Source organism: Oryza glaberrima, chromosome 4 (assembly GCF_000147395.1).
Source record: "Oryza glaberrima chromosome 4, OglaRS2, whole genome shotgun sequence".
Classification (NCBI taxonomy): domain Eukaryota; kingdom Viridiplantae; phylum Streptophyta; class Magnoliopsida; order Poales; family Poaceae; genus Oryza; species Oryza glaberrima.
Genome location: NC_068329.1, coordinates 21053595 through 21066874, shown reverse-complemented (window position 1 = coordinate 21066874; position 13280 = coordinate 21053595). Strand labels below are relative to the sequence as shown.

General features: G+C 45.2%; 1 protein-coding gene across 1 annotated transcript; it reads right to left on the bottom strand.

The window, feature by feature from the left end:
- Positions 1 to 10935: 10935 nt before the first annotated feature.
- On the bottom strand, positions 10936 to 13239 carry LOC127769386 (BTB/POZ and TAZ domain-containing protein 1-like). Its single transcript, XM_052294944.1, has 4 exons — positions 12931 to 13239; positions 12682 to 12815; positions 11935 to 12582; positions 10936 to 11525 (listed from the first exon to the last, which is right to left on the bottom strand). Exons 1-4 carry the CDS (start codon positions 13033 to 13035, stop codon positions 11339 to 11341), a joined length of 1074 nt encoding a protein of 357 aa, XP_052150904.1. The 5' UTR covers positions 13036 to 13239; the 3' UTR covers positions 10936 to 11338.
- Positions 13240 to 13280: the final 41 nt, after the last annotated feature.

Here is a 13280-nt window from a genome sequence, read left to right as displayed (position 1 = left end):
ATTAATCTATAGATCATTCCTTCTGATTGGAAACCCTAAAAAAAAGGTTTCTTCTTACGACGATGGTGAATCCAGCAAGGAGGCGGTGGTGGTTTGCATCATCGCCTATTCTCGTCAGGCATTATGGCGGTGATTATCAACCGATGCTGCCGCATGGAGCTCAGCCCACCTATTTTGGTCGCCTGGACGAGGCTAATTGCACGCCTGAGGTGGATTAGGCTAGGCAGGTGGAAAGGGCCCTCAGGGCAACAACCAAACAAGGTTCAGGCAATGCTCAGGCTCCTCTTCCATCAGGCAAGTTCTCCTCAGGGCAGCAACCAAACAGGTTTGTGAAGTCCCTCCTTTCCAAACACCACCTAAGATGCATATTATCTTCATTAGCCTCGATGTGCATGCAGCTCTTGTTTAGCATGGTCGAGGTGAGCTAGTTATACACTTCCTCCGTTTCACAATGTAAGTCATTCTAGCATTTCTCACATTTATATTGATGTTAATGAATCTAGATAGATATAAATGTGGGAAATGCTATAATGACTTACATTGTGAAACGGAGGGAGTATGTCGAATACTTCACTAGTATAATATAGAAAATGGTCGCGGCATCATCATGCTATTATGTAATTGACAATCTCGATCGCTATCTCATCTACTTTCGCAAAGCATATCCACAGGCAGCAACGAAATGTCTGCTCCAACTAAAGACAACTTCAGCACGGCCAATTCAAGTAGAATATATGACCCTATCAGCAGCTCTAGCTACCCAATGATGTTGCATTCATCACGAAGCTGTCTATGCATACCGATACTGACGACAAGCTTCAAAAAAGAAAGAAAAGGGTAAGCAAAACGTATCCCAAAACGTTTGTTCCGATAGAAAAGAACAGGATCAAGGTATGATCTATCCTGACCACCACTGTATCTACTTTCACAAACAATCAGGGTACTTAAAGCAGCCGCCGGAGGCAGTAGCACACCCTCCTTTTTCAGCTTAAAAACAGCTCTCAGGACAACCAACCTAAGAGCAAGTTTAATAGTACAGTCAACTACTAGCTCTAATTCATCTATAGCCAATCTAATAGCTCATTCATACAATAGTTACTTACTACACTATTAATAACTGGTCTCACCTGTCATACACACATTGCGTCTTGGAGTCCGTGCTACAGCTGTCTATAAATCTATAGCCCGCTGCTCTTCTCTCACCTCATTTATCTCATTAAAATATGTTTACAGCTGGTTTATAGCCTACTATTGTACCTGCTCTAGGTGCTCACAACTAGCAGCTAGCTAGGTATTCATCAATCATTCAATCTAATGGCATTGCGATTTATATACCAGAGTTGCATGACACTGGAATGGCGAATCTTGAGCAAATCCAAGCAGCAATTAACCTACACTCAAGAGGCCATGAGGCTAACTGAAGTAGCTAGAACAATGAATGTGCTAGCTAGCAAGTACTCCCTCCATCTACTTTTGATAGTCATATTTCTTCATGGCACACAGACCAAGACCAAGGATAAGCAATTCTACTTATCATCCGTTTAAACATGCTACTAGTCATTCCTCGTAAACAAGCGATTCATTAATATTTACATTTCTCGATGCCCATGTAGCCAATCATGTGTGGAAGAATGGAGAGTCATGCATTAAATCCGAGAAAGTCATTAAAATGATAGGTAGTTGGATTGAAATATGCCTATCAAAAATAAATTTTTCAGGTTTGAAAATATGACTATCAAAAGTAGATGGAGGGAGTACTAAATTAAACGATAATACTCCCTCTGTTTCAGGTTATAAGATATTTTGACTTTTGTCAAAGTTAAACTGCTTTAAGTTTGACTAAGTTTATAGACAAATATAGTAATATTTACATTACTACATTAGTATTACTAAATTAGTTTTATTAAATTAATAATTAAATATATTATTATAATAAATTTATCTTGAGTTGAAAATATTACTATTTTTTTATAAACTTAGTCAAATTTAAAGTAGTTTGACTTTGATCAAAATTAAATTATCTTATAATCTGAAACGGAGGGATAAGTTTTTACGGTGGTCTCGACTAGTGATCTAACCTTCTAGGAGTACCTTTTTCCTATCCTATAGACCGTATATATTTATAATACCATTTTGATTACTAGTAATAGAATTAAGGGGGTATAATTGCTTCTGCTTGGGAATAACTCGTATCTCATTCTATTATCGATCATATTAGTAGAATGATCGATTGCATAGTTGCTCGACTAGTCATGGCCTACTGATACCTTTTGCGAATTCAAAACCAAATCCGTCATCACCCCACTAGTCACTACTAAACCACATATTAATCTCTGCTTCGGAATTCGCGAGCGTGCCAGGGGACTCATTTAGACTAGTGCCATGTGGTTTTTTTCACTGGGGCGAGTGGCGCTCACATGAGAGGCGCCATTAAACTAGCTCGACGAGCTCTCGTCCCCAGGAAAGCCATGGCAAGCAGCCAATGCTTATAGATTCTTCCCCCATGGGTCATGGGATGCGTCGTTCTCCCGATGCCACAAGCCCAGCGAGGGGGACAGGATGGAGGTAATAAATCTACACGAGCTCTCTCTCTCTCTCTACCTGCAGCTACTAGCGATATATATATCTCTCTCTGTGTGTGTCCTTAATTTGACTTACGAGCTGTCTGCTCTCCATTGCCCTTGACTAGCTAGCTGAACTGAATAGCGATCACTAGCTTGGAGCCTTGCTCTATATATACTCAGTTGCATACGGATGCAGGAGGAGGTGAGAGGTTGGCACAGGTGATCACTGAAGATTAACTGAAGGCAGCTATCATGAGGTTATTACCAGCTTCAGGGATTGTGAGGCTGGTTGCGTTGGTGTTCTTGCTGATCTTCAGCTCATCACTTCAGCAGCAGGCAGGTGTCGGTAAGTCGTTTTCTGATCAACATGATCAGTTATCTTAATCTATCACTTGTTCATCCTAGTGTTAGAACTTGAAAGATTGTTGAGTTCTGAAAAATAAAACAAATCTTTGTTCTTTGTGGATTGATCGAGCAGGTGCCATCAGGCTGCATGACAGAAAGCAGCACGGGGAGCAGTGGGAGGAGGAGAGGACGCAGATGAGGTCGTTCATGACCATGGACTATAGCTCAGTGAGGAGGCGGAGGCCGATACACAACTGATTCAGCTAAACCAGCCCTGATTAGAGATAGCATGAGAAACCATGAGACTTTCAGCTCTGCTTACATCTCCATGTCCCAGCAGCAGCAGCAGCAGCAAACAACATCTACTGAAGCGTGATGCTAGGAGAAGCTGATCGATCCATCATGTGTTCTCTTTTTCTTTTTCGTTAACTTCTGTGATTCTGTCCTTGTACCTATGTCTCCAGCAGCGTGCACGGACGTGTGCAAGCAAATTTTGCCCCCCTGACCAAATGTTATTATTAGGATATATATATACGCAGCAATACTAGTAGTAGCAAGAAGTAGTGCTAATGCTTAGTTTTCGTCACATTTTTGTAAGAAGTTGTGAAGAACTTGTAGTTTATCTGCTTCTTCTGTAACTGAAATGGCAGCATCTGATAGCAGCCTGAAGTTTCAGGCATGGAAATTCATATGTATTGAGCTTGTCAACCATAATGGAAGAAGTATACTGAAGGATCATTTATGTCTACTTTGCACTTGGATGATCAGCTCATTTATCAAGCATTTTCTTTTTCAGGTTTTGGAAGTTAATATTTATTTATTTTTTCAATGGCCTGTCCCCTGTTTTGAAAACTTGAGAGTTGAGATGACCACTGTAAAGTAAAACCGATATGTTTCGTTAAAAAACTGTTTTTCTTGAGAATTACTACTTTTGGGATCCTTGACGAAGATGACATGTTGGCAAATGTGATAGGTGACATGAGAGCTGTAGGCTAGCATTACAGTCTACAAGACTTCGCTTGATTAGTTGATTTGAGTACACTTACATTCAGATTCTTTCCGAAGTTGAAGCAGAATTAACGTGTCTGTTCTTTAAGAACTACTAGTTCACCATTCAAACTTCGCACGATTCAAACTTAGCATGAAGACGTGTTTTCTTTTTGTGCTATACTTTGGCACGTAAAGAAGACCATTCACTACTTAATTTGTAGTTAATCACTTGTCAGCGTATTGAAGTCATTTCAACATTAGAGTAGGTACAATAGCAGACTATAAGCCAGCTGCAAATATATTTTAAGAAGATAAATGAGGGGGAGAGAAGAGCAGCGGGCTACAGATTTGTAGTCAGCTGTAGTACGAACTCCAAAACACAATGTGTGTATGACAGGTAGGACCAGATATTAATATTGTAGTATGTAACTATTGTACGAATGAGCTATTAGATTGGTTATAGATAAATTGAAGCTAATAGTTGGCTATACTATTAAACTTGCTCTTAGATCAATTCTGCAAATCTCCTTTTAAGATTAAAAGCTGAGACATCCTTCTAGTACCAGAAAAAACGGCCTAATGGCAGCTCAAAAAAGGATCGGAGGAGCGAGCACTTGGCTCTCTTCCCACTACTTTGCACTGAATTTACCACGAAATCACCGTGTAAATACTTGTGCTCAGATTCACAGTTTCACACCAAGTCATAACTCTTACTGCCGCGCGCAGTAACTTAACATAAAAATGGTTGTTAGCACCGATGAAAAGCAGAGATCACATGGGGATCATCTAGGGCTTTGTGGAAACTAAACAAGAGTCCAGCAGAACGGCGATTGGGCTTTTGACCACCGGTTGTGTGCTCGCTCAGCTTTGACCTTCGGCACGGCTGCTTCGGAAACGCTGTTTTTTTTTTTTTTTCTGTTCTCCTTCAGAAATGTTCAGAGTTCAGACGTTCGCTGTATAGTACGGCGCCGGTCGCCACAACTGTGTGTCTTTCTTTCAGGCAAGCGACGCCCCCAGAATACACTAGCTCTAGCAACAGCCCAGTTCGGAGGTGAAGTGCAGCACGTACGTACGTTTTGCCTGTGTCTTTGCTGCAGGAATGCAGGTCACGACGTGTAAAAGGCAATTATATGCGCCGGGGGCAATCACAGGATTTGCCGGGCTATTGTGATAGGAGCGCGGCAGTAAAGCTGAAAAGTCCCGGAGAAAATGATACGGCGCACTGAAACATATAGTGTGTCTACTTTATTACTCCTCCAATTTGGACGCGTTTGTTCGCGACTTGGCGCCATGCCATTTCGCAGCAACAAGCTACGCATACTACAGTTTTACTTACGGGCCAGAGCCTAGCTGCCATCCTGCCGTGCAGAGCGGTGGAACGCTAGGCCGACTTGGGAGTTGGGAGTTGGAGAGAGCAGACGGGGACCGTGCATATATGCACGTACAGGCGGCGCGCGGTTAGAAGAGAATCTTTACTGCTACCCCGGAGTCGGCGCGACACGGAGGAGGACCACGGAACGCACGGGACGGGATGCAGCAAGCAGCGGGTGGTTCGGCCGAGGCACGTACTCCGTGTGTGTGTGTGTGTGTGTGGCCCCCTCGCGGGTTGTGTGACACGCGCGACCGAGGAGCGCGCGTACCTTGTCCTTGCTCGGGATCGAGATCGGGGCGAGCCCTCGACACGAGGCGTGCGTGCGTGCGTGCGTGCTCGGCGCGACGCCCACCGGTGGGTGCGGTGCGGTGGCCATCGGTCTCGTCGCGCCCCCGCGCCCCTAGAGATGCCCCTTGCCTGCGTGCCGTTCCTCGGTTCTTCATGTGTGAGCGTGCATGGAGACGGTGGGGGGAGAAAAATCGGTGGCCGCCGAGCTTTGGGGCTTGCGAAGCGGGGACCGGACCGATGCGAGTGTTGCTCGCGGCAAGTTGGAGGTTAGCCGCACGAGGTTGTCGACGGTGACGAGCGTTTGGCCCAGCAAGGCCGCTCCGGCCAATCTGCGGTTCCGCTTCATGGGTTTCTTGGAGCATTCCTCTTGAGTGTAATAAGTTCACTCCAGGTTCCTCGTCTTGACGTCCAGTTCAAATTTTATCATGAGACAATACTAAATATAAGATATCCTTTTTCTTATAATTTTGGCTAAAGGCAATATAGTCTTCAATTTTAGCTAACGTGATGATTGAGTCAGTATAAGACCCATATTTCAGCGACCCAATCTTCTTTCACCTCTCTCCCCTTTCTTCCCATCTCCCTCCAGCTTGTGTTCTCTCTCCCGCAATTTCTCTCACTACAAAACGATGGCGGTGTGGAGCGGGATGGCTAAGCTTGTCATCCACACTCTGTGGCCCTCGATAAAGAAGAAGAGGCGCCCCCGAGACAGAGAAGACAGCGGCGGCTCAGATGCAGCAGCCGTGGCCAATGGTGGTACGAGAAAAAAAGGAGATGAAAGAGGGAATATAGAAGTCATGGTAGAGGTCGGGGATGCCCAAGCCACCGCCATGGCGGCAACGGCGGAGGGGAAGAGAGCAGGGAGGCCCTGGGAGCACGGCTCCCCTCTCCTTGCTGCCCCGGGCCTCGCCTTCCTTCTTGTTTGCCTTGCCGCTGTCGTTTGTCGGGGTCCGTGGGACGGGGAGGCCGTAGTCGATAGCCACCACCATCGCTTCTCCTCATAATCGACGAGAGAGGGGAGGATTGGCACATGGCGCCACTCTGGCTTGGAGATTGCGGATCTTGGCGAAGATGGAGCAACACATCTAGTAAGCTCGAGCTCGATGGAGTTTCTCCGGAGACAGACTTCACCGGCATGTCCGTCACCTCGGCGTTGTTCCATCCTAATGCTCCCCCTCTTCACCGGCCTTCGTGTGTGCTCCTTTGTCGAGCTAGCTTCTCCTCGCCGGCCGCCATCCTCCCTACCACCCGCCGCCCTAGTGAGATGGGAAACAGAGGGTAGGGAGAGAGATATAAGGGACCCTGAAATGTAGGGCCCACTGCCTCCACATGGGTCCCATGATGACTTGGTGTTGTTGACTCCAATCAACTAGTCACATCGGATGAAACCAGCAGCTATATTACCATGGGACCTCCCATACATTGTTATTTGAGGGCGTTATATCTGGTATTACGGTTTAGTGGCAAAATTCGAACTGAGCTTCAAGATAAGGGACGTAACGAGAACTTATTCCCCCAGGAAAGCTTAAATGTGCTATATTAATGTGGATGGGCTTCCGGCCTTCCGCAATATGTCGGGCAGATGCTAACCCGGCCCAAGCAATGGTGCCAAACTGCTAATGAAGGATTGGAGTTTTTTTTTCTCTAGGATGATGGAATATTTATCCGCGCTCTAGCATCGCCTACCATTTTCTATTGTAAAGTCATTTCCCTTGGTTATTTTTCCGGCTCACCATAAAGTAGCAAGTAGTCTATTGAAAATAGAGACTGTTCGGTAGTGCTGGTTGGCTTCCTTCTCCTTCCCGCTGGGCCGTCTGCGGCCGTTCATGTCGCTCCTGGTCGGTTGCTGCATAGCAGCCAGCAGCACCAACAGCAGTATTTTTTTTTTTAAGTAAATTGTGTTGATGGTACAAAAACTTGGCAGCTGGGTGCGATTAGGTGTAAAAACTTGAAAACCAAGCGTAGCGGTACAATAACTTGGCTAGATAGGTGCGCTCATGGTGCAAAAGTTGCTACGTAAACAAAAATTGCCACGTTACTATTCCACCTTAGCACAATTGCCGCATCGACTTTGATGCAAAAGAACTATTTCATTTTATAGAAAAACACCTAATATGATTTCTTGACGTACACATATCTCCTTTCATCTTTCTTGACGTGATCCTGATTGAGAGGTGGTTGCGCTGGTGGGACGCAGCGGCGGTGGCGACGACAACGAGGGAAACTGTGCAACTACATAGCGGCAGCGACAAGGACTCAGTGTGCCACACTAGTTCAAGCCCTAAACCAATAACCAAACCAATTCAAGTCCACAAACTGCTGTTGTCGACGTGATTGCCTCGAGCTTTGGGATGGCTCCGACTTGCCGAGTTCTTGGAGCATCTGCTCCTTGTTATGGTAAATCACTTGCCAATGGTTGTAGATTTCAATTTTTCGTTCAATTGATGGATGATTGCAAAGTTAAGTTCTCATTGATCTGTACGATGGTTGCATTATTTTGGTCTTTCACTTGAATATCCTGTTATTTGTTATTACAATGCAATGAAGTGATCTAATGGTACTAGCCACAAGGTTGGAGACAGGGACTTGATATTGTCAGAGTCTCGATCTGCGCCCAGCGAATGAGGAAGGAAGGAGCTAGCAGCGGATGCGGCGATGGTCATGGCGCCGCCGGTGTTGCCGAACCCGTAGGACATCGAGGTCGCCTGCTCGGTGGCCTCAGGTTGCTCCGTCGACGCCACGGCGGGCGGCGGCGGGGCCTCTAGATCTTTGCAATCTTTCTACCAAACAATGGCGTGGCAACTTTTGCACCATGAGCGCACCCACCTAGCCAAGTTATTGTACCGCTACGCTCGGTTTTCAAGTTTTTACACCTAATCGCACCCACCTACCAAGTTCTTGTACCGTCAACGCAATTTACTCTTTTTTAAAAAACTAAACCGATAGGAGAACTGACAATTATATTTCATCAAGCATGAGTAAAAACCCAGACAAGCTATAGAAAAAGAAAAAAACAACCTCTCCAACGAGTAGAGACTCGCCAAGTCCTTCAACCGCGACTGGTACATCCACACAGCACACGGAGCTCCACACAACTCTAGCCAAACTATCAACGAAAACAAAGGCGGAATCCAACAGCGAACATCGATGTCGAGATATTGAAGAAGCGGCACACAGCGTTGACATCACAAGGCACGTGTCATCGTTGCCGAGCTTGCCGCCCAGCGACCCAGCAGCTCCGACTCCATGGCGATCACGACATCATTGGATGCACCGCCAAACCAAGCAACGCAACACCAAGCTCACACTTTAGATATCAGCCAAGCCATTGAAGCGCCAAAACCTGCACTGGCAACACCCACATCCCTACGTGCCAATCCAGTATTCATCATTTGCCCCTTTTTCTTTGTTCACAGTTGGATACTTTATCCGTTCCAAAATATAAGCACTTTTGGACTCTAACACGGTCTACAAGATACTACTTTGATCAACAATTATCTATTATATTATTAAAGAAATAGAAAAAATGAGCCTCCATGTTCGCTCTTATGGCCTAGAAATTTTCATATTAATCAGAGAAAAAGAAAAAGCAGAGTCCATATAGAAATACAATTTAAAAATAGCTGAAATTCAGAATTAAAAAATAAGGAATATTAGAAGAGGAGACTAGAGTCCATATAGAAATACAATTAGCAAATAACTGAAATTCGGAATTAAAAATAAGGAATATTAGAAGTAGAGTATAGAGTCCATATAGAAATACAATTAGGAAATAACTGAAATTCGGAATTAAAAATAAGGAATATTAGAGGTAAAGACTAGAATCTATATAGAAATACAATTAGAAAATAACTGAAATTTGGAATTAAAAAATAAGAAATATTAGAAGACGAGACTAGAGTCCATATAGAAATACAATTAGGAAATAACTGAAATTCGGAATTAAAAAATAAGAAATATTAGAAGAGGAGACTATAGTCCATATAGAAATACAATTAGGAAATAACTGAAATTCGGAATTAAAAATAAGGAATATTAGAAGTTGAGTATAGAGTTCATATAGAAATACAATTAGAAAATAACTAAAATTCGGAATTAAAAATAAGGAATATTAGAAGTAGAGTATTGAGTCCATATAGAAATACAATTAGGAAATAATAGAAATTTGGAATTAAAAATAAGGAATATTAGAAGTAGAGTATAGAGTCCATATAGAAATACAATTAAGAAAAAAAATAAAAATTTGGAATTAAAAATTAAGAAATATTAGAAGTAGAGTATAGAGTCCATATAGGAATTTAAAACAAACTAAAATTTGGAATAAACATAATAAAATTAAAAGTAGACTTTAGAGTCCGTATAAAAATACAATTTACAAATAACTAAAATTCAAAATTAAGAAAAACATGAGAAGAAGAGTTTAAAGTCAATATAGGAATACAATTTAGAAGTAACTAAAATTTGAAATTAAAAATTAAAGAATATTGAAAGATGGGTTTAGAGTCCACATAAAAATACAATTAGAAATAATAAAAATTCAGAAATAAAAATAAATAGTATTGGAAGAAGAGCAAAGAGTCTATATGGAAATACAATTTATAGAAAATTCAGAATTAAAAAAATATATTAAAAGACGAGTCTAGAGTACATATAGGAATATATATAATTTACAAATAACTAAAATTTGATATTAAAAATAATTAATAACTAACACGTATATGAAATATAATATGAATATTACACATTAGTAGTTTTGTAAAGTTATTGCAAAATTTAAAATTATATAATGAGAAAATATATATGCTATTATATGATAGAAAATAAAATGATGCTAGCCGCGCAATCTGCGCGAGCCACCATGCTAGTATCTATAAAAGTAGAATGCTTTAAATAAAAAGTGTTGCATATTTTGATAGTTTGTTTAATGATAAATATAGTAACATCAATTTTACATGATTTTTTTATTATTTTTTTTTGCAATTAATAGTCAAAGTTAACTTGTTATTATGCTAAAAATGATTATATTTTAGAACGGAGGAAGTACAAACCTGTGATTTCCAGTACACAGGTAAACTTACGTATAATAAAATATATCTATACTTGATCTATATGACCATATTAGGTACTCCATCCGTCCTAAAATAAGTGCAGTTTTGCAATATTTACGTTCAACGTTTGACCGTTCGTCTTATTTAAAAAATTTTTATGATTAGTATTTTTATTGCTATTAGATGATAAAACATGAATAGTACTTTATGTGTGACTAAATATTTTCAAATTTTCATAAATTTTTTAAATAAGACGGACGGTCAAATGTTAGGCACGGATATCCACGGCTGCACTTATTTTGGGACAGAGGTAGTAGTAAACTCTAGCTAGGTCCAAACATCACTATGTATAGATCGCCTTTATATATACGTACATGTCCTTTGCATCTTTGAACAGACAAAAAAAAATATTTTCTTTGATGGAACACAAATACAGTACTTAATACACGAGTTCCGCTTGAGTTCATTCCAGCTACAACAAGCTTGAAACACCGACACTACACTGTCTAATCGAATCGTGCACCACCTTCAATTCCCCTCCTGACATCACAGGCTTATGTCACACTCCTACGAGAGCCCACCAACCCCACCCATGGCAGCAGCAGGGGCATATGGCACGCCATTTTCCGCGGTGTTCCCTCCCACGACGAAAAATTGCACGCGAGGAACACGCACGAAAAGGTCCCGCACGCCATCCACATGGCACTGTGTACGTAACACAGTTCTCACGCTCATCTCAACCTGGCGGCCCCTCCGCTGCTGCTGTACCTCGCCCACGACGCGGCCACCACCTCCGGCACCACCTCGCGCTCGCGCCCCGCCGCCAGCCGCGACATCGCCCTCGCCCTCGTCACCTTCTTCACCAGCAGCCGCCACGTCTTGTCCGCCTTCTCCGCCCGCATCTTGCCCTTGAAATGACTGCACAGATCAATTTTTAACCATGCGTTAGTTACGAATTTTTAATGTTCGATAGTATTGGAGTATATTCGCGTGGAGATTGGATGCGGAAATGGGTGATTTTTTCGCGGCGTTGGTGGCGTGGCCCAATCGCGTCGTTTTCGCGAAAGCGAGTCCAGCTCCGTCGTGGGGAACGGAAGCTGGTGGGCACGGCACGAACGGGTGAATTCCGTCCGTGGAATATGGGGCATCTGACGTGACGACGAAACAGGCGTGGTTCGCGATCTCGTTGCATTTTCACTGACCACCGTACTGTTTTGTAGCGACGCGCGACACTCGTGCGCAAATACTCCTATCTCGGGAGGAGTTGTTGCGGTAAAAATCCGCGCGTTTACGGTTTACCACGTGAAATGATGTGTCCGTGTCTCACCTGCACAGCGGCACGCGGCATGGGCGGTCGCCGTCGTCGTGCGGCGCCGCCCGGTCGCAGACGGAGGCGTGGAGGCGGAACAGCTGCACCATGCGCTTGCAGCGCGTGCACCCGCCGCCCGGCGCGGCCTTGCGGGCGCCGCACGTCGCGTAGTGCCGCATCAGCAGGCGCAGGCCGCGGCACGGCGGCGCGTCGGTGTCGGCGTCGGCGTCGGCGTCGGCGTCGGCGCAGGAGCAGCCGTCGTCGGAGAAGATGTGCTCGAGGGAGTCCATGGCCTCGCCGAGCTGGCGGTACGCCTCCCGGGACGCCCTCTCCCGCGCCCACCGCTCCCTCCGCTGGTCGGCGTCCTCGAGGAGCTGGAGGATCTCGAGCTCCAGCGCGGCGTCGTGGCGGCGCGCGAAGCGCCAGCCCTCGGACCGCTCGACGGCGGAGAAGTCCTTAGCCGCGAGGCGCGCGCACCGCAGGTACAGCCGCGGCGCGTCGCAGAGCCTGGCGAGCTTCAGCATGTCCACCGCGTGCTCCGGCGTGAGCCGCGCCGTCACGGACGCCTCCGCCGCGCGCTTCAGCCACCCGATCCTGTACGCGTGCGACAGCGCCAGCAGCTGCGGCCCGTGCGAGGTCACCACCTCCTCGTCCTCCGGCGTCACCCTGCGCGGCCGCACGTACACACGCCCAAACATGTCAGACCATCAGATCTCGATCAAAGCCATGGACGTCGAATGATGGAATGGGTGTTCTCCCAATCACCTGGAAGCGTAGAGCAACTGGAGGAAGGCGAAGACGGCGTCGGAGGAGACGCCGAGGACGCGGATGGTGCACTCGGCGTTCCACCCCCGCCGTGCCCGCTCGATCATCCGCTCCAGCACCGGCGACGCCGTGCCCTTCACACCAAACCCCAAAACAGAAAACCATCAGCCCCGATGCAAGGTCGTCAAGAACCCCTGATCCATCCAGAATTCACCACCAGAACAGAGAAGAACCAGAAGTCCATCTTACAAGAACGAACGAATGGGCGGCGATGCTCTTCCCGTCCGACGTGACGACCTGCACGTCGGCGGCCACCGCCGGCCGGAGCGCGTCCAGATCCGCCCACTGCGTCATCGATCAGAAAATACCCAAATTCCCGTGATTAACAATTCAACAGGCCGGCTAACCAAGAAACGATCTACTACGGAAGCCAAACAGAGCAACGCAACAACAAGATGGATCGATCGATCGGTCTCGCAACGATGATCTGAGCTGGGAATAATGATGAGAGCTCGAGGTCTCAAGCTCAGCGACAGCTATATAATGGCGTGGATCGATGTTGGATGGCGCGGGGAAAGGCCGACGACGAGGCCGTAGTA

What these genes read in the sequence shown, in the direction of transcription:
- LOC127769386 (XM_052294944.1), bottom strand. Translation starts at nt 13,035, where the DNA reads ATGACGCAGTGGGCGGATCTGGACGCGCTCCGGCCGGCGGTGGCCGCC. An exon ending in CCGCCCATTCGTTCGTTCTT is followed by an intron (nt 12,816 to 12,930) that starts GTAAGATGGACT and finishes TTTGGTGTGAAG; the next exon opens with GGCACGGCGTCGCCGGTGCT. An exon ending in CAGTTGCTCTACGCTTCCAG is followed by an intron (nt 12,583 to 12,681) that starts GTGATTGGGAGA and finishes GCGGCCGCGCAG; the next exon opens with GGTGACGCCGGAGGACGAGG.